The sequence below is a fragment of the Erithacus rubecula genome (assembly GCF_903797595.1).
Source record: "Erithacus rubecula genome assembly, chromosome: 13".
In the NCBI taxonomy this organism is placed as follows: domain Eukaryota; kingdom Metazoa; phylum Chordata; class Aves; order Passeriformes; family Muscicapidae; genus Erithacus; species Erithacus rubecula.
The window spans coordinates 121,894-148,700 of NC_136665.1; the positions used below are offsets into that span (position 1 = coordinate 121,894).

Here is a 26,807-nt window from a genome sequence, read left to right on the forward strand (position 1 = left end):
CACACCTTTACACAGAGGGTATGAAATCATACAGGACCTGCATCAGTAACTCTTCAAACCTGGGTTTGCAGTTAGAAGCAAATAGCCACGGAGATTGTCTCCTGAAATGGTGAAGAACATGTAATTATTTTTTATTTATCTGGAGGGCGGAGAAAATCGCACTCATGCATGTACCTACTAAGTCTCAATATTATTAGTTGCAAATTAATTCTTTAATGAAATACAGGATTTATTTATGGTTTGACTAAGCTGTGTAAGGTTATTTTAGGAGCTGCGTGATCTGCTTTCAAAGTCTCCAAAATTCACAGACCTGATTTGCTGCCTTTTAATTCTGAATGTCCAAGGCCTTAGAATAAAAAAAACAATGTAGATTATTCACATTATTAATTCAATTGAATATTGAATGGATATTCAAATATTCAATTATATATTCAAGTTTTATGTCTTTGACAATCTTGAACAGATTTCCTTTCTAATGATTTTGGCAGTTTCTGACTATATGTGAATCCATGATGCTGTTTCAACTTTTTCTTATTTTTCACTGGATCCTCTGAAGCACTGTTGTAATTTCGGGTTTCAGACCTCGGCCTTGGACTTCCAAGACAGAGCTTTTTCAAGACATCCTTTGGTGCTTGTAATGATCCATATTTTGTTAATTTCTAACTGTAGTTAACTGCTCTTCTTGTGTAATTACGGTTTGCTGAGCAATTTTCTGAAGAGTTTGGTAATTCCATCTTTTCTATGTTGAGTCTTGTGAGTTTTGACACATTTTTTAACTTGGAAGAAATTTTTATATGTTTTTCTTCTCTGACAAATTGCTTTCCAGTTCAGCCAATAATTTAAAAATCTACACAACTTCTCTTTACAGTCTTCTAATTAACAAAAAAATACCACCCTTTGCTATGTCCAATAATAATCAGGCTCTTGTGTTATTATTATTATTACGTAATTTATTTTAACTATTTCTGCTCTCTTTTCAGTAGCCAGCAATTGTGTTTGATTAATTTGAAATCTGAGGACAGCTTTTTATTGACCCTTTGCTGTTGCTTGATTGCTACTGCGTTTCTGGCACGGACAGAACATTGTGGGCTTTGTTTGGGTGTTCTCTGAAGCCCCATTTTGTTTTTTGGTGGGGATTTTTAATATTTTTTTATTCTATTTTTAATGATAGTTTCTGTGAAAGGTCTCTGAAGTCAGGAGCAGACTGTGTTCACAAGCTATCTTTGTGTTTCCCAGATTGCATCCAATTTAGAGAATTCCCAAGTTCAAGTTGTTTTTGGATGTTGGGCCTTGGTGAGGTAAGGTCTCCTTTTGAAATTAGCAGCTGTTTTACAAGCAGTGAGACTCATTTACTTCCCATGGTAACCATCAGACCTTAACTTTGGAGACTGTGGGTTACCTCATAAGGCAGAAAACAAAACTGAATTTAAATAATGAAAAATATTTGAATGTTTGGAGAGAAGAGACATTTGATTTGCAGCTGATAGTCTCATTGTGATGTGGGACCTCTCAGATGGCCACAGAGCTGTGACACATCCCAGGATAACCTGCAGTCTCATTAGGAGTGCTGAATGCTGCTAGAATGGTCTTGCACAAAGGGGCAGGAATCATAGCATCTTCAACATGCATGTGATGGTGTGCAGGTCTCTCTGTTGTGCTGTCTGATTTAGCCAAAATTCTTGCTCTTGCCAGCAAGGATAGTGCCTGTTAGTCTCTGTTTTGGCAGATATTCTGCTCCAAAAAGAGCAGTGACTGCTGTAATCCTGACAGGGCCCTGTAAAAATAGCTGCCAGTGTGCTTGTGCTGTCTTGTGCTGAAGACCTTTCTCCCTTCCTGTGCAGTGCTGCTGTGACCCCTCCAGGGATGAGGCCCTAAGGGAAGCCTCTGCTTCCTGTTTACTAGTGTTTAAGTCATGCACCAGAGCTTCACTTCCTCCTGTATTTTGTAGCTCTCTCTTTTCTAATCCTCTCCTTTACTCCAGAAAGTCTCATGGAGTTGAGCAGATGGAAATGCACTTGTCCTACCTTTTTGAAGTGATGGTGAAACTCTGTCCTTGAATTGTTTCTGACGCTGACACCACTGGCAGACAGACATCTGAGGGCACTGGTCAGTACCTCACCAGCCGCACTGAGTGTCGGCTGAACTGTGTGCTCCAGATTAACTGGTGCACACCAGTGACTTGGCCACTTAGCTGTTGCAGCTGGCAGTTGCTCTCTACAGGGTGTTTGCTGAAATTGCATTGTGAGGAGAAGGCTGTTCCTCTCTCTTCTTGCGTTTTAGCCCAAACCTTAAAATAGAGGCTCAAATATGTCTAGTGTTTATTTGTTTAAGCAATACACAACCATGATGGGCAATGGTAAATGAACATGCTGTAGTTCAGTATGAAGTCTGGATGTAGGCTGCAAGCAGAACATGTCAGAGGGAACTGAGAGACTCCTCTGGAGTTTGTTGTAAATATTGTGCTAGTAGGACACAAAAGATTATGTAGTTGTACCTGGGTTAAAATGTCTGGACCTTTGCTTAGGTTCTAGGGGGAAAATAAATTTGTTACTCAGGTGCAATGAATTATTAATGAAAAGGCAATTAGATAACAAGAAAATGTCTGCTTTTGCCATGCAAACTAGCTGCCAATGGTGCATTTAATGAAATGTCTCATGCAATTGTGCACATGTGTGTGTGCATGTGTATGAGAATGATTGAAGACCACTAAAATCAGAAAGCCTGACTAGTAGTTTTGGTTTTTATGAAGCTCTTGACATAAAGGTACATGAACAACAGAACTCACATGAACACAGGTAACTTTGACATATGCAGGAAGTGATTCCACATTTGGCATTAGTCTCCTCGTCTGAGATTTAAAAAAAATATTTTATTTTTCTCCTAAGTGCTTCATGTCCTGGTTCATTCTGGTACTGACAACTAGTAGGTGTTTTTATGTACTGGAATGCTTTTATGCAGCCATATTTGTGACTCCTTGTAAAGCAGGGTTTGTTCCTGGAAACCTCTATTATTGTCACACCAGGGGAAGCCACTATGCTGGTAAACAAGCAGCAGTGTAATAAGCTGTACATTATATATGTTTTGCAGGATGCAACGTACTTCCTTGTTTTATTTTTAGAGTGGGTGTGCCTGCGTAGCAGGCAGGTGTTGTTTTTAGTAGTCCTCATGCAATGAAATGCCAATGTTATTAGCTATTGTATTAAAGAAAAAAAAAAGGAAAACGTTTACTTGAGTATCACTGGAGGATTTCATGCTTACTGTTATTCATATAGATAAAATGTCCTTGTTTGGGGAGCAAAACTAGTGAAGAGGATGAAAAGTATTTTCTATCACCATGGTATGTGTGTGTGTATGTGTGATCCTTTGGTTAACAATAATTAAAAAGTGAGTGGAAGCTGTGTTATCTCATCCCTAACCTTTCAATCTTGCTCTCAGCTAAAGCAATTATCTTCTCAGTTTTCTAATTTCAAGTGCTGGGTTGGGGCAGAGCAGGTGAGAGAGAGGTTAAATCTAATTTCTTGGGACTGGCTGCTGAGCCAGGGAGCTGTTCTTTTGGTGCCAACTTAAACTCTTGGTTGACATTGTAGAAGCCTGCACTTAAGCACCAATTGTGTAAGTGGATTGTGCTCATATGTAGTAAGTAATATTTCTTGTGTAGGAGCAAGGATGTTATATCTTGTGCTTTATGTTCCTTTTATAGAAAAGTAGTTCACAATGCTGCATCAATTTTTGTCAATTCTAGACTTAATTACTTTGAGGCATGCTCAGCAGGCTTTCACAGCTGTAGGTGAGCAGCCCCATACTCCAAATTTCCACAATGCCGCTTTTTTTCATTACAGTGTATTACTTCAAAGGCACCTAAGAGTAACTGAGCTCTGCTGTAGGGTTGAACTGCAGTGACACTCTGGAAGGTATAATCCTTCTCCAACTCACACCACAATATTTTATGTAAGGCAGTCTAGAATTACTTGGTGTGTTAACTGGGCTTTTTCCAAAGAAAGTGTAAACCATTATTTTAGCAAAATGAAACCAGGTTAAGGACTGGACTGTTTCCTGGAGTGTGCACAAATCTTCATTGTTGCATGACCTTTTAGAAGATGCTTGATGTCAGTATTGTTATGAATGGATTTTTGGATATGTTTGTTTTGTCCAATTAATCAAAACAACAAGGCTAAGTTTAGCAGCAATTTATTAGTAGCAGCAATTGTATATAAATAAATGCAGTCAAAGTTTATTAGTTACATATATTTAAGTAAATACAAAATTTGGCAGTAAGTAATTTAGTATAATTGAGCTCTGGTCCAAATAAAGCATAAGCAAAACCGACTGGGGGATACCCCAGCCAGGGGTACGGGTGGGGCCCTTTCTCTCACTCCATACCAAATCAGTCAAGCTAAAAATCTCACTTATATACTGTTTACTAATACATATTAATACAGAATCTTCTAAAAAGCTCTTCCTAGTTTCTTTTCCTAAAATCTATGTCATTATGTTATATTGTGCATGCTTTACCAGTGCCCAGGGGTCTCTCCCTCTTTCGGGGATCTTGTTTCCAATGAAGCCTCTGGGTCTTCCTCAGTGTTCGCTGTTTGACTTTGCAGGTAGCGCAAGCACACTAAGCTTAGGGTTATATAATTAAGCCTGTGTTCCCATAACAAATTGTGTCCAATGCTTTGGAATCATCCCAATTTGGCCCAATTCAAGGCTGAAATTCTAGATGCTGTACTTAGACCTGTAACCTTCCTATCTTTTCTCCCACCAAACATCTGGATGATGATTCTACCTGCTTGGTTTAACCATTGCCTTTATTCTTTTTGCTTTACAACAATTAAATCCAATTTTTCTGTTAATTATAAAGCAACAATTTTGCTAATATAGTTGCAATTTAATTAGTGCAAATCACATATATAACAGTATGGAGTGGACTGACATGGTGGGAAGTGATGTAAAGTTTTGAAAAGCCTCACAACTTCCCTGAAGGTACCAGATCTCGTGTGAGCTGTTTGTGAATCTAGACCTGGGGATATTGGAGTGTGGGAAAAAGAGCCTAATCCCAAACTCATGGAAATGTGAGAGCATTTGCCATGGTGAGGAACAAATAAGGAGCTGAGATCTGTGTGGCTGTATTGACACTCAAGTGGTGGCTGGCCACAGGCTGAATGTGGGCTGGGGCTGTGGATGAAGGAGTGGTGGTTCTGGGCTGGAGATCCAAGGTTGCCACGAGGAATTCGTGACACCTGCTACTTGCAAGTCCACACATATTCCCAGTGCATATACCTGCATATACAGACTATAGGCAAACCATTGTGTTCCGATAGAAAAAGAAATATTTTGCTTACCAGTTGTGGGGGGGGGGGCAGTTAAACTATTTCCATTTTGGTCTAATGTGAAGGACAGAATGCATATACTGGCTTTATTAAGTATAAGCTTGTTTTAATAAGTTTATAAGTTGTCTTTGGTAGGTATAACTCCTCCTAACTATAAAAACAGCCACATACATGTTTAGAGGACTGACATCTCATTTGATTTTTCTTTTGTGCAGGATCTTTTAGTGATAATGTTGTTTTTTAACTCCATCCCGCCTCCAAGCCCTGCACAGCCACAGGGTGGGTTAAGGTGGTACCAAAATTGGCCAGATATAAACTTTCTAACCTGGTTTCGAGTATTAGAAAGCAGACATTCTTAATTGCAACCCTCATCACTCAGAGGATCCTTGCTCTAATGAAGTGCTGTGGTAAAGAGAGGCTTTATCATTCACACTGATTACTGTGTCATTAGCTCTCCCTGCTTACTTGATGTGTGTATGTGTTATTTTATTTTACATGGTTGCCCCCCTTATTGGGTCCTTATGTGTTCTTTGGAGTCTTCTTTGGTTGTCTTCAATTTCTGGTGTCCTTTTTAGATGTCTGTTTTTCAGCCCCGGCTTTTGAGGAAGTGCAATATCATTGTTTAGCATGACTTCTGTTTGTCAGACTTATCTATTTCTCCAAGGTTACATTGTCCCTTTAATTTGATTAGAGTAAAAGAAATAGTCTACTATCCTTATCTTAAGGTGAAGATGAGAAGGAAGGCAATGATGTTAGCAGAGGTACTGCATGATGCATTTGTTCAGTTTCCAGTGATTTATTGATCAGACATTTATGGAACAGCAATGGGTAAAATTTGATTAGTAACACTAGATGAAAGTTTTTTCATCTATGAATTATTACAATAAAGGCTGTTTGAGGCACATACTTAGGATAACCCTGCATTGTCCTTTATGAAATGCATAATTTCAGTAAGATCTTGTTGAGTTTTAAGTAAAGAGCTAAGATTTTAACAAGGAACAGGCTGCATCTAAGTTTCTAGTGTCCATTGCACTCTTTGAAGGTTCATAACATATCTTCTCAGGACTAATTATGGACTTCAATGAAATTATTCTTTGAGGTCAGCTGCTAGCGAGCTAGTGTAATACAGATCACTGCTCCTGGTTTTTAGTTTCTAAAAATTATTTCATTATAGATAATACTTATATCAAGTTTCTGCACAATCATTTTTAATGCATATCCTGGCAGGTGCTTAGGTCGAGTGCCTTCAGAGGAGTGGCATTCTTAGCAGGGCACTATTGTACAGAGTCCATTTGCAGTCACTTCTTTTTTCATATGCAGGGCATGATGACCCAATGGCCTGCTTAACAGGATCAGCTGATGTTGTGAACTGGCCCGTACAAATAAGTAATTCCATCAAATTTAGCAAATTAAAAATCAGCAATTGGTGATCAAATTTCCTGCACTGTGACTTCTGGGAAGAGTGAGTTTGAACTGTGTTTTGGTACCACAGTGGGTAGGTAAGGGCACCCTTTGCACTTGTAAGTAGAAATCTCTAGTTTCCTCTGCTGTCTATCTCCTAAACAGTGCTGATGTTCACCAGCATTAACTCCTCCTCCATATTTCCATCTTTCTTTCCTTTGAGGCTTGGTCTGGAGCTGTATAGATGTTGCTGGCAGCAGTTAATTGATCTGTTATGATGCGCAGCAGGGAAAGATGCCTCAGGGCAGCCTGTTTTTTGTTTTCCCTTAACCCATCAGACCTAAGTTTATCCTGAAAAGAGTACTTTTTTCTGTTGACTTGTATGTCATTCCACCTCACCTTTGTCCACTCGCATATACCTTTTCTTTGTTTATAAGAAAGCAGAAATGTATGCTCACCAAACCTCCCATTTCTCTCTGATTTAAACTCAGTAGAATGCAACTGAGTCCTTTTTAATTCTCCTTCCCTGTTAGAGTTATAGGAATTTTTCTTACAAAAACACCCAAAACCTCAGGCTTTGGCTGAGTGCCCATTGCAGTCATTGAGAACAGCTGGACTTGCTGGTGGGCTGTTCAGGGGGCTGCTGGCTGTATGGCTTTCTTGGGAAGGTGACTAATTATGAAGGCAGCAGCAGGTTTTGAGGTGGTCATGGGGACACCATGCTGTCCACTGTCTCTAGAGTAGGACACTGTGAGGAAATGCTCCACAACTGTCAGGAAATGTACTTTTGAGATCAGTAGTCATGTATTTGTAAGTGACAGAGACCACATTTTGGGAGGATATGTATTTAGCTAATTTATGGCATGAGCTTTGAAACAAAAGTATCATTCTTATCTTCAAGAGAATCATGCCTACAGTCTTTCACAGCAGTGTTGAGTGATAGTGGTGAATGAAATACCTTGTGACTAATGTCCTTGGCTTTTAACTCTAAGCTTTCCAGCACCTCTGCTTGGAAGTCAGAGTGGACAGTAATGAGTCCTGGCAGGGACATTGCTTCCTACACCAAAGAGAGAGAGCATGTGTACCTAGATCACAGTTTGGTACCTGCAACTGAAGGAGGGGAGGATGAGTGCTGATCTCTGTTAGTAGAACGCCTTCTGAAAAAAGACTTGAATCTCTCTTGAGTAGTGGTAGAAAACAACTGAAGGAAAATGTCTTGTTTGATGTTTAGTCTCATGACTGTTACGCTTTTAAATGCTTTATTTAAATAAAAAGGACATCTTGATTAATGACACCTCTTTCATTGGGGGCTTGGGTTCTGTCTAATTTTTATGAGTAAACCATTCTTTCACTGCAAAAGTAGCTAATGATAGCCTTCTATAAGGGGCACTTTCTGCAAATCCTTCTTGATCTTCAGCACAAAAGAAACAGAAACACATCTACTAGAGTGCTCTCAAACCTCACTACAAAGGTACATAGGCACATACATAGGTGTATGTGTGTTTTCCTCTGATGGATGTACATGGTACACACATGCACATGGACATCACTCTGCTTTTCAAACTTGATTGAGAAAGGCAAGGTACTCTTTTCAGACAGGCTCTCCTTTATTGCCTTTCTCCTGTATTTATTTCAGCTTTCTTGTCAGTGAGTTTGAAACTAATTCCTCTTCTTTCTAACGTGCTTCTTGGAGGAACATACTCACGTTCTGGTCTGCTTGTGGTGGTGCAGCAGTCATGTTAATGTGACTGTGATAGCAAGAAGGGCTGAAGCATCTCTTAAATATCATTGTGTGAGTGAAGGAAAGGGTTATTGCCTCATGCTACTTCATGTGTTGAGGATGGCTAGCAGAATATAACAGTGTTTTACGGCAGAGAATAGCCAGTGTGACATTTACTAAAGGCTGCCCCTGCTGCTTGGCATTTCAGCATCCTGTGTGACTGGATGCACAGCCTGGAAAATGGGAAGAAATGAGGACATGTGCAGGTGAAGGAGGCTTTATTTGAGAAGAAATGAGCATAGGGATTGATGATGTCCAGAAGTTGATCTATAGTGTGGAGTTCTGTGCTCTTTTAAGATTTTTCTCCCTCTTTCTTATTTTTTCAGCTCATGTATAAGCAATTGTTTCTCTCTGCCCCCTCCCTATTTCTTTAAATGTAGAACACAAGTTCGGGTTTAGATGACAAATGAATTTTTAAGCAATTTAATTTATGAAATTCCTTCACTGAAATATTATTGTTTTGTTTTCTGTTTGCTTGATTGTTGGATGTGTTCCTGCATTGCACAGGAACCTTCCTGTCATTTTGACTGAGTGTGGGAAGGATGTCACTTCCTCTGGTTGTTCATTTATGTCATCTCAGAGCAGGTGGGCTGTGACTTTCCTTGTTGGTATATCTGCTTTAAGCAGCTATAAGATTCTTTTTTTGTTCTTTCCAAGTTGCTGTAGTTCAATGTGTGTGAGTAGACAGAGAGAAGGTAATGTCCTAGAGACAGTGCAGGGCAGCCTCTAGAACCTCAAACAATCTCTCCACAGGCATTAAGGGACATCAGGTCTTTGCAGAGGTTAGTAGAGGGTATTAGATAATACCGGATTTGTTCATAAAAAGCCCTTTCCAGCATCCATTTGGGGGATTTTATATGATAGCAGCATCCAAGTATTTTATGTTACTCTTGTTTTTAGCAGTCTAGTTCAGGACTCCAGAAAATATGGAAGCATAACCAGCATACTTTGGATGTCTTTTGGGCTAAGTAGAGGTCTGGAGTGACAGATTACAGAGGCAAGTAAGCAGAACTGTTCTGATTCTCCTGAAGGCCTGAGAGTCTTGCTTTAGAGCATGACCAAGATCAGTCTTTGCATTTCCCATATCACAGCAGCTGTTCTTAGAGAAGCATTTGGAATTCCTGAAGAAGTGTTTTCAGAGATTATTCACATTTTCATGTGTTCCCTTAACAGCTGTGCTGTGATAAAGAGCTTCTTTCAAAATATCATGCTTAAAATTTTAACAACGTTTTTAAGTGCTTGGTATCTCAGCAGTATGCTAAACTTCACAAAACTGGAAAAACTTTCTTTTCAAAGTTTGGAGTCTTTTAAGAAAGCATCCCTCAGTGTACTGTGTGTCATGCAAGAAACTATCTGCATCTGCATGATTAAGATCTTGTTCCTCCTGCAACATAAATAGATGAATTTGTGTTGTCATCAAACCTAGAGGAAGCTTCACCTTTTATTAAGACTGTCTTTTGGAAATCAGTACTTTAAACTCAGTCTAAATGTAGTTTGATCCAGGGCTTCATTTCAAGCATGCTGGGTTTGACATTGCAGTTTTTGGATGAACGTGCCTCATCTGTTTGCAGTCCACATTCTTTTTACCATTCATAATTGTTGTGAAGAGCTTTGAATTCTTGAGATTTAGGACATCATCATCTGAAATTTGTAGTAATCACCCTAATTTAGCAACAATATTTTCTGGACTATTTAAGAATATGGTAGCATGTATTTTCTACATTCCTTGAATCTGCCGATGTAAGTAATTCTGCAAACATGAAAGTTGACTTAATAGCATTAATAGCATTTTCAGTACTGAGTTTGGTAAATCTTCACTAGCAAATTATGGTAAATTTTCCATGTGTTTCAGAGATGTTATAATTGGCTTTTGGGCAACACTGTCTAGTGTATTTGAAAGAAAAGAGGAGAAGGACCTCATGGACTGACATGGCTGGTAGGGCATGGCACCTTGATCAAAGGAAACCTATCAGGGTTTCAGTTATCTGCAGCTTTGGCAGCAGGTTATGAGCAAGAATCAAAAATTAGCATTGGAATTATTTGGTGCACTTCTCTAAGCTCGCTGTCCTTGCACCACATAACTGCAAGTCCCCAGCTGGGAAGCATTTCATGTTTGCCTGGTCCAGAGGTAAATGGGTATTCAAAATTTGGGATTGTGTATTACAGAATTTGAGGTTGTGTGTTGGGGAGTAGAAGCTCATTTATATTGGTTTCAGATGGTGTTAAACCCAAGGAGGGCTTCTGATATGCAGCTTTCTGAAGAGATAGTTGTGAGTAAATCGCACCTTTGTCCAAAAAAGTGCTTTCTGATGCATTGACAAGCGCAGCTGAGCAAATAGCAAGAGAGCATTTTGGTTCATGAGCTCTTTGATTTTGCTTTTGCCCTGATCTTGGGAATTTGGAAGATAAGATTTTTGAAAATCCCTTAACACAAAAGTCTTGTAATTCCTAGAGGCAGCTGTTGAGCAGCACATGATGTTTTACAGCCCTCACATCAGAAACTTTTATTTTCTGAAGAGATACTCCAAAGTCTATAATTTCAATATAACTGTGAACAGTTTTCTTCCCTAGTAGATGGAAATAAAACTTTTGGAAGAGGAGGAAAAGCAAGGTAACTTTCTGCTTCTGTGTTTTAGGTAATGCTGAAGCAAACATGGATGGACAGATGCTGGAATCCAGGATGTATGAAGGTTTATGGGTTTCATGCATGGCAGTAAATAGTCACTTTTCCTTTTGCTAACTTGATTTAAGACAGGTCTGGGCTGTAGCTATGGCAAGTAATTGCATTGCCCTATAATTTTGCACAATTTTTGTTTAAAGTTGCATTTCCTGTTCTGCACAGGAATTATGAAAATGGCTTGTAATAGTGATGTCTGAGGTTGTTTCTAAGTATATACAAGAGAGATTACAAAGCCTGGTTGGATGGAAGTGCTTTTCAAGTGTTGGCTTATAAATGCACGCAGCTTGAATTGTTCCAGGCTGCCTGTCCTGATGACCATGGCTCTGAAGGAGGTTTCTCATGTTCTGTGTGTGTCAGTCTGTTTACTCACAGCTCCAGACAGTAATACTCAAGCTGACGGCAGGGTTTCTGCTGACACTTCACAACCGTGCTGACTGAGCGAATCACAGCCTTACTGTGCAGAATTAACTGGAGCCCACAGGGAACAGCAGCATCCTTTGGTAGAAGTGACTGCAAGCTTGTTTCTGCAGTTAGTGTGTATGAGCAGTTCCCGTTTGTTTGGGCCAGCTGTGGTAATTGGGACAAGTCATAGTAAAAGACAGTTTCTGAAAAGGGAATGTGATTGTGGTAGTGAATGGAAACACCTATCACACATGAAAGTAGTGATAACTTAATGAACTTCACCTTACCATCACCAGATAATAGAGGGTTGTGATTGATATCTCAAAAATAGTGAATGATTGACAGTTGACCATGGAATTAACAACACACCTTTAAGTCTCTTAATAAAAATATGCATTCTTTTATGGAAATGTGAGAAACTCATAAGCTGATGAGAAAAACTGTCATGTAAGAGTAAGATTTCTTTATATATAGAATTAATTATTGGAGGATTTTACTGAGGGCAAAAAATGCGTAAACCTCTGAAGAATAAAGAGGCATTTTACATGGGTAACTCAATGTTAGTAACTCTCCCAAATTTACATTGGGCATTCTCCTTTGAGGCTTAAGACTTGAAGAGATTATGTGGTTTCTTGCACCTTTCTCTGAAGCATCTGGCATTAGCCTCTGTAGAAGACAGGATATTGGATTAAAAAGAAGTCTTATCCTCTATGGCAGCTTCTTTGTTTAAATACTCCCTGTCAATTGTGACTTGGGCAAAATGATGACATTTTCTTTCTAGATGTTAAAGAAACCCCATCTGACTTGGAACTTTCATGAGCGAATCAGTCATAATTCTTAAGAATCCTTCCCTTAATGGCATTACTGAGATCCTTGATGGAATCATGGCTGGATTCTGAGGTCTGGCTGATCAGTTGTGGCTTTAAGTGTCCTGAACTTCCATTTGCTGTTCTGGTATCCATCAATGGTGCTACTTCACTGGGCAAAGAAATGCCCATTCTCCCTTTCTCTGTGCCAGAGATTTGTCATACATGCTGGTCTTTAAATGTAGATCTTAATTTATAATGGGAAAAGAAATAGTGTCTTTGAGGAGCTGGCGTGTTTTTTGTTATCCCTTTAACATTTATGGAGATCTTGGGTACTACGCTTCTAAGCCGCTTTGTTGAAATTCATTTGACGAGGACTTGCACAGATGGTGCTCTTTGTCTGAAATATGGTGCTTTTTAATTTCCCTTAGGTTATCTTGGTGAATCTGGCTAGAATTTCTGCAATGGATATTTGTCTCCTGTATCTCTGACTTGCTTATCTGAAATAAAATTTAGTGTGATAGGAGCTATATCTGTTAGCCTTTAATCATAGGCAGAGCTAGCATACTTGATCAGCTGTTTTAGTTCTTGTATAGTTTGTAGTTTCTGTGCTATTCATATGCCTGCTTTAATATACAGAAGTAATCAAACACTGAAATCTGTTTCTCTTCAAAGCAGATTTTTTTTTCTTCTCTGGCAATATTTTTCTGAAGAGCTGGCAAAAGATGATCAATTGAAAATGCATGACTAGATAAGGAGTTTCGTGAGATGCTTCTCTGTCCTTGGCTTGATCTGGTATTAATGTTGACTCGGAAAACCTACCATGTTTTGGCATCCCAAAAAGATACTGTGGCACCTGAAAGCTCCAGATATGCCTTGGATTGGATTGTGGTGCAGTACTTAAAAGACTGCATTTTTAATCTCACTGGATATGGCTGATCTGCCAGGCCATGTGTTACAAATATAACTGCTGGAAGTGGCCAGCTCTGCTCTCCAAATTGTGCCAGTGACAGCTGCAGGCTGTTCCATACCGCTGCAGCTGGGGTGTCTCTGTGGGCTGGGGGCACCTGTGGAGAACACTACCACAGGGACCATCACCTGGAAGGTTCCAAGCAAAATGAAGACCCCCAAAAAGAAATGTAAGGAGGCCAATGTCAGGACTAGCCAGAGGCAGGCTGTGCAGAGTGGGTTGGATTTCTGACCTACCTCTGAGTACCTTTGCTGGCACACTGCTGGGGATTGATGTCTCGAGCTGGCAGAGGGATTGTCTACTGACCTACTTCAGCCAGTGTGACCCCACTGGCTTAGCTTGGATCCGGAGCAGCCCTGCCAACGTCACCAAGCCCAGGGAAGGGGATTGTAATCTCCCAGCCAGGAGCAGCTGCTGGGAGCTCTCAGCCTGGGAAAGGGACCAGGCTGCTAATGCCACATGTGTTCTCAGTGATTCTGGTGTTAGAGAAGTCAATCTGACCCCACTATAGAGAATATGCTTGTGCAGCAGTGTCTGGTTATCTTGCAGTCATCTGGCTGAAAGCCAATCATGTTTTAACAGCAGACTCAAGTCGGTACACTATTGTTCCCTCCCACAAGACTTTATATAAGGTTCTACTTAAGCATTCTGCATCACAAAATACTGTTTGAATACTGCAATTTACTTTCAAGAGCATAGTGTTTGCCACTTATTAGCATTTGTAAATCTGACCCCAGAACTGGAGGATGTAGGAAAAGGTTATGTTCCTTTGCCTGGAAGAAATATATGAGGATAAATGTTTTCAACTATTTAAAATTGAAGTTACTTATGCAGAATTATAGGTTTACTGATAAAAGATGTGTTTTCCAACTGTCCTAGGCTTTTGGACAGGCCCATACCAACCACAAGAAGGTAGCAGCAGATGGAGAGAGCAGAGAGGAAACCTTGATTCAAGAATCAGCTACCAAAGAAGAATACTACATGAAGAAGGTTATGGAGTTGCAGACAGAATTGAAGCAGATAAAAAATGTCCTTGCCAACACACAGTCTGAAAATGAACGCCTTAATTCTGTTGCACAGGAACTGAAGGAGGTGAGTGAAGATGTGCAGGGTGCACTGGAGCTTGAATTTGTTGCATTTTCTAGTGCTATATAACAAAAAAAAGGAAAGATTCTTGAGCTGAAAGGTGATTTGACAGGCCCATGGCTATATATTCAGCCATGCTGGTCCTGTGGGTACTGCGTATCAGTCCCCTCAGTTCCAGAATTGCTGCCTTAAAAAGCAGAGGAACCTGTTTAGGCCAAGCACAGAGACTCTTGCATGTACTTTTCCTGCTTTATTCCCAATGCAGATTTTCTTGCTGCAAAATATTTGTGGCATGATTTACCTTTTTATCCCTTTTTCCTCCCTAATTTCTGGAGGTGCGAGATTATAGCAAAACACTGAGATGCACAAAAAGAGGAGTAGTAAAGGTTATAGTCTTGTGTTTTCTCTTATGAAGTGGTAGCTTTCACATTTATGTAGGTTGCTTAACATAATAACTTTGACCTTTTATTGTTTTACTATTGAAACAACATATTTTTTAGGAAAAATAATTGCTGAAAAGTTACTTAGAGTTTAATTGCTTACAAAATCTGTAGCTCAGCCCAACTCTTTGTGGCACGGATGCAGAAATGATTGTTTTGAGAGCTCAAACCATTGCTTAAATTCACAATAGTAAAATTACAGAGACTGTAAACTGCAGATGGATGGATAAAATAGTCAGCAGCTACTACACCTGGGTTTTCTTGCACCTTCTTTTGAAGCACTGGGGACTTGTCTAGTTCTAAACTACTCAGCTGGCCTCCCCTACCAGGAGGAAAGGCTATCCAACAGCCCACATCTGAATCTCAGCTTACTCCATGCGACCTCAGTTACAACTGTCTCATGTAATTTCTTTAGGAAATGGTACACATATGTGGAAAATATTTGGTGGTAAAATCAATGAGGAAATGTGAGTTATTTCTCTGGAGATATGGAAATTCACTGGTGCTTCTTATTGGGGTATGACAGAGAAGATTTGGGGTACAAACGGTGACAAGTGATCAAACAGGCAAGTCAACTTCTCCTATAACTTTGTGGAACAGACTTGGAATCAAGCCTTGTGCTTAGACAGGGAAGCAGTTCCTGGAAATGCAGACACAACCCTATTTCCCTTTAAGACCAGCTTAATGGAAAAGCTGCCCACCCCAGAAGTAGCATGGTGTCTGTGAGGGATTCTGGTTACTTGTCAAAGTGTGCTGAGCAGCAGATTTTCAGTTTTCTTCCAGTGTCACTGCAGCTGGAGGCGATTTTTTCTTTCCAGATACTGCCACATTCCTTTTAAGTCACCTTTTAAGCAGACGTAGAAGTCATGTCAGCCCTTGGCTTTCCCTGTGGCCCTGGGTTTGTACAAAGACAGACAACACTTACTTAGGCATGGAATATGGGATATAGCAACTTGTAATTTGCATTGGTGTACTGTAGTGTCTAATTGCAGCAGTTTTGATTTCTTGATGTGCTGTGAAGTTATGCTCTCTTTGTGGCTAAACACAAGCAGACCATTTTATATGGTCTAATCTTTACCTGATGTGTGAGAGAATTGTAATTTAAATTTATTTGTCCTAACATTTGCAGGTGATTAAGTATTTGTGTTCAGAGCATGCCAGACTCAAGTCTTGGTACATGCTCCAGCTGCAAACTTATCTCATTGTACTGTGTGCCTGTTGGTACCCGTGTGGTTACTCAGTGGACCTCTGCTGCCTTGCTCTCAAGGGCTGAGACTGTATATAGTCATTGCTGACATGCCTCTATCTGGCTGGGAGTGGAGAGCTTGGAGGGAATCTGAGTTTGTGGGCCTGAGGCTGAAGCTTGCTTGGCTGGGCTGCAGGACAGGTGAGATCAGGCAGCAGGTCCCATACGTTAGCTGAAGTGACAGGCTGCCTCTGTCAGCAGCTAGCAGTACTTTTGAATTAGCACTGTGGAAAACCATCCCATCACATCATGGGCACAGCTACAAAAATACTACTTTTCTAGACAACAGTATTCCCTGTATGCCTGTATCTGAAGCTAATTCTGTGAATGTTTAGAACATACTTTTCACTTTATATTAATTAAGCGTTGGAGGATAGGGCTTGAAGGAAAATACTGGAAAAACATACAAGTTAAGTACAGTGAACCATTCCTATACCTGTATATGTTCCATCTCAATTTATTCAAGTGTCTGTGTATTTTCATGAAAGACCTCAGGATCATAGTACACCAATATATTGTTTTCTACTTCTTTTCTATTTCAAAACAATGGTAATGTTTCTTTGAAGTTTTTAATTAACTCCTGCATAAGTCTTGGGGCTGAGGGAGCAGAGTATTTTGTGTCAACCAGCTTCTATTATTTTCTGCCTCAGATCTTAGATTTCATGAGTTTTAACTGTCTCTCTCTCCAAAAGGATTAATTGTATCATATTTTCAACTTATTGCTCTGGTTATAAAGAAAATGTAGCTGAAAAGCAGCAACAAATAAGAACATCTGGAGTCATCTGAATTTGTCTTTATCTTGTGAAAAGGCCCTTCTTTTTAAAGTGGAAACAGATTTGGTCACTGACTTCTGGTCTGGAAAACTTTTTCTGGTTATACTACAATCAGTGAAACAACACAGGTGTGAATGCTACTTTCTATGCTTGTTTCTTGACTTTTTTCTGGGTCAGTGGTGAGCACTTATAAGAAAAGCAAGAATACAAAATCTAATTACTGTGTAAATGACTTGGTTTTCTATAATTTCAGGAGGTGAGGGGAAGAGTTTCTATTTCAGTATAATTCAATTAATTAGTGCCCATAAAAATATGTTAAAAATATAAAATTTTGGAATTTGATTGTAGTTGATGCAGCTGCCATCATTTGGGGGTTGGTTTGTTTTTCTAGGTCAACCAGAATGTGGATATCCAAAGGGCCCGCCTGCGAGATGATATTAAGGAATATAAATTCCGAGAAGCACGTTTGCTGCAAGACTATACTGAACTTGAAGAGGAAAACATTTGTCTCCAGAAACAAGTGTCTGTCCTGAAGCAAAGTCAGGCAAGTTTTTCAACCAGTGAGCATTGCTTTGGTAGTACCAGTTAATTCCTGTGTTACAGTATGGTGTTGTCTCATTTGAACATCCAACTACTGATTTTCTACCTTTGTACTCCTTTTGAGACTATAGGCTCTATATTTTAGCACCAAGACTTGTCCTTTTTGTCTCTATTTATGCACAGTGATAGTACTTCATTGCTTTTGCTTTGACTTCCAAGTCCTTCCATTGCCTTATCTTTCTCTGATGGAAGAAAAGTCTCTATCACTCTGTTCTGTTACTTGGTTTAGTCCTTTTGCTACAGTAATTTTCTAGTATCTCTTTACAGTGCCCTCCATCCATCTTCCATTCTTCCACAGTGTCTGGAAATGGTGGTGTTTCTGAAACATATGCTTTTATTGCTACTTAATTCTCTCTCCATTTCTGTGTTCCTCTTCTATTCTACTACTTTCAATAAACTTGGAATGCTGTTACAGTTGCTCTACATTGTCACATCTATGTGACTGCTTCTCTGAAAGGTCACATTGCATAGTTCCAGATATTTCCAGAATTTTAGAAAATTGCATTCATGGAACTTCTTAAGAACTTCCCTGAGTTATCATTTGGGGAGCTAGTTAGATTAAATGTGGTCTTTGGCATGGCTCACTTATCTTCATCTATCAGTGTGGGACTTGCTATTTTTATTCTTCAGGTAGCCATCAGACCCATTGCATAAATAGAGCTCAGTTGGGAAAGTGAAGGACATAGACAACAAAGATGCTGCGAGGGCTGGAGCCCCTCTGCTCTGAAGACAGTTTGGGAGAGCTGATGGTGTTCAGCCTGAAGAAGAGAAGGCTCCACAGAGATCTACCTAAAGGAGCTCCAAGAAAACTGGAAAGGGAACTTGAACAAGGGAGAATGGCTTCCCACTGCCAGAGGGCAGGGATAGATGTAGAAATTAATTAAGTCAAAATTTTTGGTTGTGAGGGTGGTAAGGCCCTGGCACGGCTGCCCAGAGCAGCTTCAGGTGTGCCATCCCTGGAAATTTTCAGAGCCAAGTTGGACAGAGCTTGGAGCAACCTGATCTAGAGGAAAGTGTTCCTACCTATGGCAGGAGGAAGAATGAGATGGACTTTAAGGTCCCTCTCTGCCCAAACTATTCTCTGATTCTACAATTCTTCAATTCTACAAAATAATCAAAGTTCTTTAGAAAACTCAATTTTAATACCATGTGTTGGAGCCAGTACATAGTAAAATATCTTTAAGATTTGCTGCAGAGCTCCTTCAGTGTTTTCAACGAAAGCTGCCCTGCCAAGCTAGATATGTGGGATATCAAATGTATGTTATGTATGTCCAATTGAATTGTATTAGTGTTTATTACTTTGGGCCTCGCTGCCCAAAATGGGGTTCCAGGTTGGATCTGGTCTCATCTGCATATATTTGGTCTAATTATGCAGTTTTAGGTGTCCTAACATCCTGTAGTGGAACAAAAAGGGCTATTGTGCTGTAAAAATAGGCTAGAAGAGAGAGGGGACTGGTAAAATCAAACCTTTGTAGCTGGTTACATTTGGGTTTTACCTTTTTTTTCTCATTCATCATTTTCAGAACAGCAGGTGAAAGTTCTCAGTTCCATGTTCACATTCTAGAATAACAATACTGGAGAATGCTGCCTTTCTGGCCTGAGACAAATTTAACCTCAGATGCTACCTCTATGTTTGCTAGTAGTTATTGACTGCTGTATTTTTATTCTGGAAACTTTGAAAATAGACTACAATCTGAAATATTTTATCTCAGTGGAAGTATACAGAACCAAGAGCTTGTTCTTTTCATGGCAGTGGATTATTTAATTTTCTACCTTATCCTAATCCTATTTCGTGAACTTTTAATTATCCTAGTTTTAAATTATTCTAGTTATTGATGTAACTAGAAGCAGCTGTCAAGTTTTCCCAGGCAACACTGAGTTAATATGCTTGATTCCTGGTTTGTAAGTTAGGTGTGGTTCAACACTCCCAGGTTGCTCTATGTTGACATCTAAAATTCATTTAGCAATTAGCAAAAAATAAATAATGTGACTTATCATGTGGAATGAGTTTCTTTCTTTCAGAGTAAGGAAAACTACTGTTTTTTTGCTTGCTCCACGCTTCCCCCAAGTGATTAAAAATGTTATGTGAATTGTTTGTGTACATTATTTCAGTGCAAGAGAGCTTTAAAAAAGTGCAGTATCAGAGATATTAGATAGCATGTCATCAAACTCATCCATATGAGTGTGAGGTGTAAAGTCGAATTGTAGCCCTTTGAAGATGCACTGAAATTATGAGAGTAATGCTGAGGCATTTTATTTTGAATGTATAAAAGCAGAGTTTGATCACAGTTTTAACCCAGTTCCATATTCGAATAGCAGTGAAGCAAAGTGTACCTTTCTCACCTTTTCAAAACCTTTTCAGGTTTTGGAAATGTGAAGCTTAACTTTGGGGAAAGGCTGACCAGGGAATTTGTTAATCAAACAAATGTTTGCATGCAGTGCTAGGAAAGACTGTTTTGGGATGCTTCTGTATCAGACACACTGCATCTCCCACCTCTCTGATTGACTTGGAAGAGATGAGCTCATTTGACAGTTTGCTTAGTGAATTTATTCTGTGGTCTCTGTGAAGGTAAGTTACATAAGCTGTGTTTACAGTCACAGTGCTAAAACTAGACTCCAGAAATTAAAAAAGTATTCTATTATTATAATATTTACGTCAAATATTTGAAAGCACCAAATGACTTGGTGCCTTGCAGGCAGACATTTTCATTAGAGGCTTTTTCCCCCCATTTGTATATCTCCAGGTGGAGTTTGAAGGCTTGAAACATGAAATCAAAAGGCTGGAAGAGGAAACCGAGTTTCTCAATAGCCAGCTAGAAGATGCCATCCGACTGAAGGAGATCTCTGAGCGCCAACTTGAGGAAGCCTTGGAGACACTGAAGACAGAACGGGAGCAGAAGAACAACCTTCGGAAGGAGCTGTCTCACTACATGAACATCAATGATTCCATGTACAACAGCCACTTAAATATCTCTTTGGATGGGCTGAAGTTCAGCGATGAAGCCACAGAGCCTAATAATGATGAAATTATGAATGGATTTGAACAAAATTGCCTCAGCAAACTCAGCAATGGCAAGAACAGTACTTCAACACCCAAGAAAAATGAAAGCTTCCCTCCAGCCCCCAGTCTGGTTTCAGATCTTCTGAGTGAATTAAACATTTCTGAAATCCAGAAGCTGAAACAGCAGCTTGTGCAGGTAAATGGGTTTCCTAAGGAGCCGTGTACTTTGAAATAGCTCCTAAGGTTTGTTTGGAATGTAATTTCAGTCCTTCCAGTATCTCGCATGGTACTGTTTATACTGTATTTTTAAGGACTTAAGTTGATTTAGAATTTGAGGGTGTTAAATGTTTGTCAGCAAAAAAACACAGCTTTTTTTGTTTTCTTTCTTTTTTTCTTAATGCAATGGGATTAGCAGTCATATCCATTCCTTGGTGAAATGCTCTAGTGCATCTCCTTGTCACTAGCAAGAACAATAGTGGTTTGTTTCAAAATTGAAAGTTACTCCAATCACCTTTATCGAAAGCAGTTTTGTACTTATATTTTCTGTAATTAATTCAAAGAACATGAAGTCCTAATCAGCACCAAGCATTTCTGTGCTATTTGTACAATTAGGAGGTGGGAGAGTTTAGAACAAGGTGCACATGTCTGTTTCCTACTAGTATTTTGTGTCAAGCATGTTTTAAATTATCTTCTATAAAAAAGCCCTTGTGCAAAAAACTGTCATAATTTTTAAAAATGAGAAATTTAAGGGGAGAAACTTGAAAAAATTTGATATTTCTGAGTAATTCATGAAGTTCCAAGCTTTCACCATAGAGTAGCTGTGTGTTTTCTAGAATTTACTTGATAATTTAGAAGATAGCAATTAACTTTTGCTTGTCCATAGCGGAAAGGAAGTTTTCACAATGAAAACATCAGCAAGGGAATAAATATGTAAAACTGCCCATTTTGAGGAGGAGATAAGAAAGAATTGGCAATGAACTTGAGATAATTTTAGAATACATTGTAGAGCCTTTCCCATAATGTGCAAGTGATGGGATTTCTGTAACTATATGGACCATTTGCTAAGTGTCTTGGAGTTAAAACCATTTACATGATACAGTTCCCTTAACATAGATGTTTGTGTTCCTGCATTTCAGATGGAAAGAGAAAAGGTTAACTTGTTAACAACACTGCAGGAATCTCAGAAGCAGCTGGAAAATACACGGGGAGCCCTCTCAGAGCAGCATGAGAAAATTGGCAGGCTCACTGAAAATCTGAACGCCATGAAGAAGCTCCAAGTCAGTAAGGAGCGTCAGTCAGCCCTTGACAATGAGAAGGACCGAGATAGCCATGAGGATGGAGACTATTATGAGGTTGACATCAATGGGCCAGAGATCCTGGAGTGCAAGTACAAAGTGGCTGTGGTGGAAATTACTGACCTGAAGGAAGAGCTCAAAAATTTGAAGGCAAAATACAAAGAATGTGAGTCTAAGTATGAGGAAGAGAAGAGTAGGTATGAGACTGAGAGCCAAGCTCTCACTGAAAAGATCACCTCATTGGAAAAGTCCAGTAGGCATGATAGAGAACAGATGGCCAGGCTGGAGAAGGAGCTGAAGAAAGTCAGTGATGTTGCTGGAGAAACACAGGGCAGCCTCAGCGTGGCCCAAGATGAACTAGTCACCTTCAGTGAAGAGCTGGCCAATTTATACCACCATGTCTGCATGTGCAACAATGAAACTCCAAACAGAGTGATGCTGGACTACTACAAGGAAGGTAAAGGTGGACGCAGTAGTCCAGAGACCAAGGGAAGAAGGTCTCCCATTCTTCTTTCTAAAGGGCTGTTAACAATTGAGCTGGGTAAGGCAGAGAATGGAAGTTGTGACAGCAGCCCATCCCCGGTGTCATCTCTGCCATCCCCTGTGTCAGATCCTCGGAAGGAACCAATGAACATTTACAACTTGATTGCAATAATTCGGGATCAGATCAAACATCTGCAAGCTGCTGTGGACAGAACAACCGTGCTGTCCAGGCAGCGTGTTGCTACTCAAGAACTTGGGCCAGTGGTGGACAAAGACAAGGAAGTTCTCATGGAAGAAATCCTGAAGCTGAAGTCCTTGCTGAGCACCAAGAGGGAACAGATAGCCACTCTGAGAACTGTGCTGAAAGCCAACAAACAGGTAACCAGATCTTAAAGGTTTGAAGGTTACAGTGTCAGGGAATTAGGTCAAAAACACCAGGGAATTTATCTTTGAGATCATTCTGTCATTCCCTCAGCTCTGTGGGGCTTTTGTTGCTGGTATTTGGCTTGTCTAGGCTTAAGTTGACTGTTCTATTTGAGGCACCCATCTGTCCCACTTAAAAGACAAGCACTGGGGCTGTAACTTCAGCTTCTCATGTATTCCTGAGACTTCATTAAGGTAAAGGTAGCTTCAATCTACTCTTTGTCTGAATTAGATCAGGTTATATTTAATGTAGGATGCCTAAAATGAAGAGGTAATCCTATTTTCTACTCAAAAGAATTCTAGTAGTTACTTTTAAAAGAGTTCTGAAATTTAAGTATTGTTCTCTCTCAAACTGCAAAATAAAAGAGCCTTCCAATATGACAATGCGGTACAAGAATGTGGTCAAAATAACAAAGGTGAAAAATTAGTCTTTAGGGATTGGATATTCATTACTTCAGCAGAGCAGTAGGTGAAAATAACTGCCATTGAAGCAGCACATGACATGCTTCATCTTCTTCTCTATGCTTAAATTGAATTTTTTTAAAAAAAGTGTAGTGTTGTTTAAGAATGTAATAAGCACATTGAGTTTTCTTTTACACATTTGAATAAAGGTGTCCCAAATGTAAAATGGATAAAATGCTAAAAGGATTAGAGAACTGGGCTAGTGATTGACAAATGCATTTAAGTATTGAGATACTAAGTGGATTGTTTTGTTTCTTTGTGTTGCTAGTAGATAGGTTTCACTACATCTATATTCTGTAACTTCCTTGATGCTGCTGCATGGTTAATGGGAGTAGGAGATGGCTATGTCTGTTCCCAGTGTTCAGAAATGAAATTTTATTTTATCTGTATGAGATAAGTTGACCACAAGTTTAACATTCCAGTACAAATTAAATGTTTCATTATGTGAATAGTGATGACAAATCTTTTAGCCAGCCCATTTGATGAAGAGTTTCATTAAATGTTATGTTTCTGTGCTTCCTGGTAACCAACAGACTGCAGAAGTAGCCCTTGCCAACTTAAAAAGCAAGTATGAAAATGAGAAAGCAATGGTTACAGAGACCATGATGAAGCTGCGAAATGAGCTGAAGGCTTTGAAAGAAGATGCTGCCACCTTCTCTTCCCTGAGAGCTATGTTTGCTACAAGGTAAAGAATATAACAAACTCCTCAACCTTAAATTCCTTGCTTGTGTGGGGAAGTTGAACATCCTTCCCATCCCCCCTGCAGAGAGTGGAGCAGTAGGTATTTTTTCCCCAAGATCATTTCTTGAGTTTGTGTGTCTGTGATATGCTCCTGTTGATGAGGAACACGCTTCGATATAGTGTGCTGCTACAAAACATAAAGCTGTAGTGGCAGAATTTATTCAAGTTGGCTGGGAAATTACGTGTTCTCAGAGCTAATGCTTCTTGAAGCCATTAGCTCTGAGGAGTGACATTTAACAATGCAAAATGTATCGTACTCTGAAGATAGGATCCTGCTTTACTTTGATCTAGAAAAAGGTAAAGCTGTTGAAAAGTTCCTGGTAGTCTTAGGTTGTCCATCCTACAGTTGATATCTGTCGTTTCATTGACCTGTGTCAGCTAATTTGATTATTTTGTTTTTGGAACTTGCTTCTACTTCTTAGTTGTGCTTTGTGATGTTAACAGACATAAAACCCTGCTGACACATAGAATCACTTAATCATCAAGTTTGGAAGAGATTTTTAAGATCAAGTCCAGCTGTCAGCCCAGCACTGCCACTTAACCCACATTACCCAGCACTGGATCCAGATGCTTTTTGAACACCTCCAGGGAAGGTAACTCCACTACCTTCCTAGGCAACCTATTCGAATGCGTGGCCACCTGAACAGTGAAAACATTTTCTTAATATCTGCTCTGAATCTCCCCTGTCTCTGCTCAAGGCCATTTCCTGTGATCCTCTCACTGCAGGCACAGCAGAAGAAACTGGCCCCACCTCACTACCAGCCTTTCAGGCAGTTGTAGAGAGTGATGAGATTCCTCCCTTAGCTTCTTCTTGTCAAGTCTAAATCAACCCAGCTCCCTCAGCTGTTCCTCATTAATGCTCAGAAGAGCCAGGTTCAGAAGGTGTGACTTTGAGCATTTCTGGAAAGGGATTCCCAGATGGGAATAACGGCACTTGCTTCCTATTCCTGGTGCTAGATCTAGAGGTGATGAATGGCAACTAGAGACAAAAAAAGGTCTGGGCTGCTGTCTTGATTTGAAAGACATATGTCTGCTAAGAAAGGCAGGAGCCTCTGTTGAAATGGAGAATGTAAACCCCCTTCCTCCAAATTAGTATAATTTTAAAATTAAGGAGCTCTCAGGCAAAGATATGGGAATAGGAATAACAGTTATTTTCTAGGAAAATAAAATTAAAATGAAATAAAAATACAGTGGTACAAAACAACAAAACACTGACAGAGTCAGAATACAAGCTGACAACCTGTCAGTCAGGGTGTTGGTAGCAGTCCCATTAAACTGGCTGCAGTTCTCCTGGACTCACAGATGTGGTTCTGTTGAAGCACTGCTCCTGTAGATGGGTGCAGTTTTCCTCTGCAGTCCAGTGGAAAAAAGCTCCTGTGATGTTCCAAATCTCAGATTTTATTTAGGTAGGAAATACTTGGCTCCTCCCCCTGGGTTGAGCATCTCACGATGGGATGATGTGGTTTTATCAGTCATGTAGTCAGACTCAATGGCCCATTAATAGAAGATACCTCCCTGGAAGAAGGATGGGTTGTGGAAGAGATAAAGAACACTGTCCCACCTGTTTTTAACAGATGGTGATAGAATACATACTTTTGGTTACATCCTTCTTTGCAAGCCAAGACAACTGCCAATATCTGTGTGAAAGCAAGGAGTTTGTTAGGACAGGCAGGACAAAGGCATTTCACTATCCAACAGGCATGCTATCCCCGTAGATGACATTGTGCACACACTCACATTTATAGCACTGAGGTGCTTGCTCTAGACTGTCTGTCTGAGAGCTAAAATGTAATGCTGCATATGTTGAAATTCAACCTTGGTGAAGGTGCCTCCTGTAGATATGCCCTGGATCTGGGTTGTAGCAATCTTCTTCCAGGGATGTGTTGGAGTGTCTTTTTTCACACAACCTTCCCATGTTCCTGGTGCTCTGCTTGAACACTGCTCTAAGGAGAGTGAACCACAGGATGTATTCCTGTAAAATACTGGTAGTGCAGAGAGGTCCTCACAGTGTGCTGTGCCATCTCTTTTTTTGGCAGTTTGTCTGCCGTTTTGGTTTTAATCAAAGTGGAAAGTGAGTTACTTTAAAATATGGGAGATTACTGCAGCCACAATTACTTGTCTCCATGATGTTTTAGATTGACAAGTCCTGGTTTGGTTTGACATATCATAGAAAGTGTCAATGCTTGTATGTTGTAAGAAGCAAAGCACATGCATAGCTTGGGTGGTATGGGGTGGAGAGAGCTGAAGAGATTGGAATTAGATCCTGGAGTAGGGAAAAGCTGGGGGAAGGTGTTAAAAATCTGTTTTTAGTGTTAATTTCTAATATAGAGTTAGAAACAGCAGGTGGCTGATGTCTTACAGCTGAATGCAGTCAGTGCTCATTTACATCTAATTCTAACTGTGATTCTGCTAATACATTTCTCAGTTTTTAATAAAGATGAGAAATTGTGATTTTAATCCTGCATATTTGAATTTCCTTAGTGGGTTGACAGTTTAATCTCTGAAGGTATAGGTAGATGCTTCTCTCTAATGCTTCCTTCAGTCACTGTTGAGTCACTTTTGTTGTTTCCTTGGAAGTTGTCACATGGTACTCATTGATTGCAGGAAAGAGAGAAAAAGTACAGGTATGCCCAGGCGCATTTGGTTACATCACTTTTTTCATTTTCTGGAACGGAGCTTGATTCACTAGTGAATTTACCTATAAATGGTATTAAAACTATTACATACCGACCTTTACGTAAACTGGTCTGTAAAACTAAGGCCAAACCAATGTTTGTGGGAAGTAGTGGTGTGCAGCTTTGGAAAATGCCAAGTTATGTTTTTCAATGATTTGGCTTCAGAGTTTCAGAAGATTTAGTTTTTATTTCTCATCATTATAATTAACACTCAGG

General features: G+C 39.7%; 1 protein-coding gene across 2 annotated transcripts in view; it reads left to right on the forward strand.

Annotated features, from left to right (window-relative positions):
• Positions 1 to 26,807, forward strand: part of BICD2 (BICD cargo adaptor 2) — a 58,658-nt gene that overhangs the window by 22,879 nt on the left and 8,972 nt on the right. For both annotated transcript variants that reach the window (XM_079316999.1, XM_079316998.1), the window contains exons 2-6: positions 14,246 to 14,458; positions 17,303 to 17,455; positions 20,256 to 20,708; positions 21,649 to 22,668; positions 23,709 to 23,860. In XM_079316999.1, coding sequence (XP_079173125.1) covers positions 14,246 to 14,458; positions 17,303 to 17,455; positions 20,256 to 20,708; positions 21,649 to 22,668; positions 23,709 to 23,860 — 1,991 coding nt within the window. The remainder of the gene's footprint in view (positions 1 to 14,245; positions 14,459 to 17,302; positions 17,456 to 20,255; positions 20,709 to 21,648; positions 22,669 to 23,708; positions 23,861 to 26,807) is intronic.